The 7,261-nt window shown below is 50.1% G+C and overlaps 1 protein-coding gene across 1 annotated transcript in view; it reads right to left on the minus strand.

Moving 5' to 3' along the window:
• The window catches only part of PLPP3 (phospholipid phosphatase 3), a 75,565-nt gene extending 70,335 nt beyond the window's left edge, over positions 1–5,230 (minus strand). The window contains exon 1 of the mRNA XM_072649597.1: positions 5,077–5,230. Coding sequence (XP_072505698.1) covers positions 5,077–5,215 — 139 coding nt within the window. The 5' untranslated portion in view covers positions 5,216–5,230. The remainder of the gene's footprint in view (positions 1–5,076) is intronic.
• Between the last annotated feature and the right edge of the window lie 2,031 nt (positions 5,231–7,261).

Here is a 7,261-nt window from a genome sequence, read left to right on the forward strand (position 1 = left end):
TCAACAAACATCTATCTATTAAGTACCCCCTATGTGGCAGTATTAGAGATCGAAAACAAAAATGAAACATTCCCTGCCCTCAAGAGCTTATAGTCTATCTCCAGATAAGGAAGATCCCAAATTCTCCCCGCATCTTCTCTTTAATCCAGAAACACAACTAAGAATATTCTGTCACAGATGGAGTTAAAGGTTTGTGCAGCTCAAAGAAGGGAAGCCCTAGAACTGTTTCAGGAGGGAAAGTTCCAGCCTTATTCCTATACTGCTTCCTGTCTCATTTAGAAACTTAAATTTGAATTGAATTAAAGTTGTGTTTAAAATTAATCCTCCAATTACTCTCATGTATTCTATATGCAGCACCAAATTCTAAATTTGTACATCTATCTGTACACTAATTAAAAGAGAAAACCGATCCCGGGCACTAATTCTATGCATTGTTGCAACCCAGTCAAGGAAATGTCAGAGGTTTTCCAGCAACTGCCTGATCACAGGGGTCAACCCGACATTCCCAATGAGTAGGAATTCAATACCTTTACCTAGCTGACCTTGTCCCTGCGTGCGTTCACATGAGCATAATAGACGACCTTGTTTAATTATGGTTCTGACTGACAGGAAACAGAAGGCCATGATTTTCTGAGTCAACACCTGCTTCCTTGAATTTTCCCCCTCCTTACTAACGGCTTGGTAGAGCATCAAACCCAATAGAACCTCAAGCCGGTGAGTGACCAAAAAACAGCCCCAGGGAACCAAAGGATCTCTTCTAAAAAAAAAAAAAAAGAAAAACAAAAGGAGAAGAGGCTGTACTTAGAAACAAAAAGTACTATCTGGAAGTCAGACCTGAATGGGAATTCCGATTGCACTGTGTGGCCCCCGGCAAATCACAAATCTCTCTGAGTCTCAGTTTCTCCAGCTGTAAAACTGTGAAGGGAACAGGAACAAGCATTTATTGAGCACCTACTGTGTTCCTATTACCTCAGTTGATCCTCACAAAAAACCCTGGGAGGCAGGCTGCTATTTATTATCTCCATTTGACGACTGAGGAAACTGAGACAGACAGAGGTTATTGGTGGCTTCATCTCTCAGACAACAATCGTAGGGACAGCGGATGAGCTTTTCTCCATTTGCCTTACCTGGCACTTTTCACCTCATGCTCTATAGGAAACAAACTTCCTTCCACTGTGCCACAGCAGTGTAGCTCTGGACAAGACATTTTAGAGTCTCATTTTTCTTATCTGAAAATTGGGAATAATTGCCACCTCCATATTAACAAAGTTATAGTGAAAATTAGAGGAAATAATGTCCAGATGCAGGGCTGAGTAAACTATACTGCATTATGTTAAAAAGGTAGCAGGAGTCCCCAGTCAAGGATGTGGGATGTGGGGTCAGGGAACTTGGATTTGAATTCTGTTCAAGTATTTCCTGCCTGTGCGGCCTTGGGTAAGTCACTTACTTTCCCTGGGCCTCAGTCTCCTCATCTGTAAAACAGGAAAAGGGGGCAGGGCTTGGATCAGATGATCCCTGAGGTCCCTTCCAGCTCTCAATATAGGTTCTGAAATCTCACTGACTCCCATTACCAGTTAGTTGACTGATGAGAAGCCAAAACCTCCCTGAGAAGGCTACACTCCTAAACTCAATTGAAAGCATTTATTAGGCAAAGCTATAGGCCTTTTGTGGGCAATGATTAACTTTATCCTACCCAGAAATACACGTTGCCTAATTCCTCTGTACCCCAAGCTAGAGGGAGCTTTTTGTTATTTTTTCCCCTGTTTTTTTAATTTAACCAAGAATTTAACATTCCAAAAGGTAGATGAAAAAGTGAAACTGGCTGCATGGTTTCCATATATATAACTTTTATATAGCACATCAGTTATTTCCCTTTTTCCAGATATGGGGAGGGATGCAGCTTCCTGGACTGGTATATATTCCTGTGGGAAAATAAACAGAAAACTATGTCTCCCTTCTTAATATATTAGTGCCCTGTAATCCAGACCATATGATCACTAGGTTACACAAAAATTAAATCAAACTGACAGGCTTAAGCAAAATGCGGAGAAACATGCTCCCCCCCTCCCATCCCACAAAAGACTGTGGCGTGTGGAATATTAAAATCACATGCTCTTGTGTTATTAATTTTTCTCTTGGAAGTCAAGTAAGAGCTTTCCTGCATGAATTTCTCAATTGGAAGTTTACTCATCCCACCAAAGGCTTTTGGAAGAGGAATTTCATGCCAAAGCTGTCAGGGTAGACAGCAATCCTGTCATTTGTTGGACATTTATGCTTCTGAGTACCTGGGACAAGGAGTTTCAGAGTTGGAGAAAGTCACTCTATAGTCCCATAGAAATCCCAAACCCCTGAGGCTGGGTTCCAAAAAGGTAGGTGCATTAGCAAAAGCAGATCCCTTACACAATACAACAGGGTTGGGGAGGAAACCAGAAAGTCAAAAATAAATAAAGCCAGGTTCCAGGTTGGGATATTGTAACATGGGATCACACGAGTTAACTCAGAATGTAAAAAGGCAGACCACAGAACAGAGCACGTCAGAGCTGGGAGGGAGTGTCCAAACACTGAGTGAGACTTTGGAATACAGAAAGTCAGAGGTGCATCAGACCTTAAGAACAGCTGGACGAAGCCCGTCATTTTACAGATAACGAAACTGAGGCTCAGATTCGCTGCAAGCCCCACAAGTCATTTCCATCTTGCCACTGTCACACAAAAGTTGTCCTCTATGCTGACACCTTCTACGTGACCTTTCCCAGATTCCATCCTGCTCCCACTCCCACCCCCAGAATTTTACTTTATACATTTTGTATCAATTAAGAAGCTTGTTTCTTCCCCTGAGAGTGTAAAATCTAGGCTGTCATTTTTGTCTCTGTCTTCCTAGCACCTAATATAGTATTTGTCAGATTGATAATTCATAGGATCATAGAGAACTGGAAGAAGCCTCAGAGGCCACTAATCTAATACCCTTCATTTTACAGATGAAGAAACTGAGGACTCATGGCCACAAGGATAAAGCTCTTCACTATTTTCTTTTTGTCCCTTCTCTTCCTTTTTATTAGTTTTTGTTTGTCGTTGTTACAAAAGATGGCTTATTGTAGCCGAGAGGGAACACTACATCTGGAAGTTAGGGTAACAAAAATAAGTAAGAAGACTGAAAAACTGCTATTCATCTATTTCTGTTGTGCAATGGTTTCTTTTCCAACTGCCTGCTGTCCTAGGAATATCCAAAAGGTAGGGTTTCCCCAAATCTAGTTTTCCCCCTAATGAAAAATGCTTCAGAAACCGAAGACCACGGACCAAAGGAAAAGCCATGAAACTGACACAGAAACCTGCCAAGCTGTCGCTTTCCCAAATCACCAGGTTGTCCCCAGGGACCAAACACAACAGTCACCATCTCCACTCTCCCTTCCCACAAAGCTTGCAAAGTACTTTGGGCACTCAGAGCCAGGATTCTCTTCCACATGGGATTCATTTGCTGGGAATGGGGGAGGGGGGCTCCGAAGTTCTTCACAGTCGCCCCCCCACCCCCAAAGCAAAACCAACACCCAGGTAAACTCTAGGGCCAGGAGCGCCAGCCCCAGCAGGTTGGCAGTAAATAGCCCGCCTGCAAGCACCTACTTTCCCAGGTTGCAGTCCACAGCTACAGGCAAACTTTATTTCAGAAGTTAAGGTTTTAATTTAATTGCTAATAGGCGCGCACTGCAAGATAATAAGAGCGGCTCAAGATCTGGCCCACCGAAGCAATTCCTTTACACAGCAGTTTAACTCCTAATCGCTATTTAGTGCTAGGGGACCGAGAGATGTTTGCCGACCTCCAGTGACCTCTCTTGCCTCATTTGCATTATTTCACCTAGAGCTGTAAGGTCTTAAAGGGGCCAGGTTCCTTTTACAACTCCTGCTTACTAACCTCCCCCACTCCCCCATCCCCAACCACAGCGACACTAGCAGCAGAAGCTCTGGGTAGTTTAAGTGGTGGCCTCAGGTAGAAGGTAGCCTTGAGACTGGATCTGGTGGCATCCCTAGGTGCCCTGATTGGGGGAGGGAAGTTGGGTTGGGGGGATGGAATTGGAGAGGCAAACCACAGCACATAGGGGATGCTGAAGGAGCCCCATCCAATCTCCGACCTCACCTATCACTTCCACTCCTGTATACTGGATGGACAAATCCCTTTCCCAGGAGGCTGGGGTCCCAGGGCCCCGCGGACCTTTTAAAGATACTCAATTGAGAAGACAGATGTTACCCTTAGTGGCGCTCCCAGCTACAGAAGCTCTAGCTCTTTCCCAGACCCCTCTCAACTTTTCCATATTTCCTAGAGGCACCAGACAGCAGCTAAAAATGAGGACCGCACCCCACCCGCAATCCAATCCGCTCAGACCCTCCCCCTGGTCCTAGTCTCCCCCCACGCCTTCTCTTCCCCAAAACCTGCAAGCCCAAGGGCTGGTCCTCAGCTACAGCTCGCCTCAGATTAGGGTTAACCCTCCCCCCTCCCCCCCATATGACAGGAGCCCAGCGGTCCCAGTGGTAAGCAGAGCTCCAGGTGAGACTGTGCGCCTGGCATACACTAGGGATGGGTGCAGAAAGCGTGCTTGGCTCTGCCAAGCGAGCAGGGCCAGGCCAGGGGTGTGTAGGAGAAGAGAGACGGCTGCTGTGTTTACCCCGGGCCTGGAGAGACGCAGGGTCATCCATTTTGCAGGTCCCGGTCCCTCTTCCCCAGCCCCTGCTCCAGATCATGGGGGGGCAACAGCCTGCTCCTTCCCACTGGCCGTCACCCCCTCCTCCAGTTTCCTCGGGCACGGAACTGGCACTTGCAAAACTCCTGTCCCAAGACTGCGGGGTCTCCGAGCTCCAGCCATGGATACAGCTGCTGGAGTGGAGCCCCGAGCCCCTACCTTGCAGAGTGGGGTAACCACCGCAAGCAGACACCCCCAGCCTGCCCTGTAGCGCGGAGAGGGGAGCCCTGCCTAAGCAGCCCGGAGCCCGGAGCTGGGCCGGGGCTCGCAGAGTTGGCGGGGCAGGAACGGGACGCGGGGTCCGTGGACAGGGGCAGGGACCGAGGGCCCGTCTCGGCAGCTCGCTCACCCATGAAAAGGCAGAAGAGGTCGAGGCAGATGAGCAGCACCCGCTTGCGGCCGCCCTTCCTGGGGTTGTTGTTCAGGGCCGGGCTGCCCCCGTTCTTGCTCTCGGGCGGGATCGCCTTGTCGTACTTGTAGTTCTGCATGGTGTCTGGGACACGGTCCGGGGCTCCGAGTCCAGCACCCGCCGCCAGTCAGTGCCCGCGAGCCGGGAGGCAGGCACCCGAGTCCGGGGCTCGGCTCCCCGCCGCCGCCGAGAAGCGAGGAAGCTCCTGCCGGGCGGGCCGGAGGCGAGAGGCAGTCGGGTCGGCAGCGGGCTGGGCTCCGCTTCGCTCCTGCTGGCTGCCTGCTTTCCTTCTCCCCAGCCCTGAAAAGTCCACAGCTGGGAGGAGGCTGGGGGCGCAGGGGAGAAAAGGGGGGAAAGCCACTCAACCAACAAACTTTGCGCAAACTAAGGCTCGTCCAGATCCCGGAGCTGTGCGTGTGCGTGCGAGTGCGCGGAGTGTTTGTGTGTGCGTGTGTGCGCGCGTGTACCGCGCTCCCGGCCGCGGGCGGCTTAATGAATGGAAGCCCAGGGCCAGCAGTGATCGCGGAGGTCGCGGTCCCGGAGTCGGTCTGTCCCAGAGGGGCTGCGCCCGCGGCGGAGGCTGCGCCCGCGGCGGAGGCTGCCTCGGATGGACTGGGATCGCCTCGGAGGTTTTCGGCACTTTTATTTCCCCGTCGCCTTCTCCAGCCCCCCCTTCTCTCCCTCTCTCCCTCTCTCTCTTTTTTTAAAGAGAGACCTCCTCACTTGGCTCTGATGGGATTTCGAAAGCACAACCCCTTCCTTAAGCTGCCTAAGACGTAGGATAATTAAGGCCACATTTCCCCCCACCCCCTTTCCTTAAAAAAATAAATAAATAAATAAGAGGCTCGGAAAAGGAAAAGTTTTCTCAAGTTGGGATCCGGGAGCCCCTAGCGTTCAGAATGGCAAAAGCTACCCCGAGATTAGAAGATCGGGGGGCGGGGCGGGGAAAAGACACCAACAGAACTCGGGCGGGCGAGGGGCGGGGATGAAATCGGGGGTGTCCTTTTCGAACCTTCAGGTGAAGCCATGTGGGGCTCCCCGGGCCCGCCGGGTCTTTGTCCTGGGGGGCCTGGGATCCCTAGAGAGCCCCCCAGACGCCTGGGGTAGGGAGCTCGCCGGACTGCCTGCCTGCAGCCCGGCGCAGCACGGTATGGGGCAGGCGAGCAACTTCCATTAGTATTTTTTTTTCCATGGTGGTGGGCCGGGGGGGAGGGGGGAATAGAAGACGCAATCTGTATCTCGGCGGGGTGTGGGGAAGGGGACGCCAGTAGTGGGGGGCGTTGTTTCCACTCGCATCGCAGAGAGAATTAGAATCTAACCAAGTGTCCAAGGTTTGGAGGAGTTCAAAAGCGAGAGAGAAAGTCGGGGAAAGCTGCGCGGAGGAGGCGGGACTTTGGAGGCTTTCTGGATACAATGTAGCACTCCTGAGACTGCCGCTATTGGCCGCTGATTGTTTCGTGGAATTTCTAGTTGAAAGCTCCTGGTGAGGATCCTGAAATCTGTATGGGTTGGGGTGTTTTGTTAGTAAACAAGCATCCTTGAGGCCCCACGATGCGCCAGGCTTGTACCCGGAGCTGGGGGATACAGCGTTTAAGACAAAACAGCCTTTGCCCCCAAAGAATTCTGTGGAGAAACAACTTGTAGATACAGAATTGAAGGGAAAATAGCCTAAGTAAACGTAATTGGGGAAAGGCTAGACATCAGAATTTGCTTGGTAACAAGGCCTTGCACATCTGAATTTGGGGAAGCAAATCTGTAATTTCTTTGGGTTAAGGAACTCAGGGGCAGAACTCCCCCAGCAATGCAGCTGGGCACCTGCTCTGCAGCTTTACAGTTACTAGGGGGTACAGAGACATTGTTAGGTGCCCAGTCAGTTTGGATCATTACCAGGAAGTGAACTCACACTGAGGCCAACTTTCAGTCAGACAGCTAGTCCATGTTTATTAAATGTCCTCAGTGTTTCCAGCACTTAGGATTGCAAGTTCTATGAATGAACTGATCACTGCTAGAAATGAGCCTGTGCCCCTCACATGGTCACCTCTTAATGTTTGTTCCTGTGACTTATCTTTTCTTTCCTCTCACTTTGTGGAGGAGGAAAGAGGCAACCCAGCCAGTACAGAGAAAT

Source organism: Notamacropus eugenii, chromosome 2, assembly GCF_028372415.1.
Source record: "Notamacropus eugenii isolate mMacEug1 chromosome 2, mMacEug1.pri_v2, whole genome shotgun sequence".
NCBI lineage: Eukaryota > Metazoa > Chordata > Mammalia > Diprotodontia > Macropodidae > Notamacropus > Notamacropus eugenii.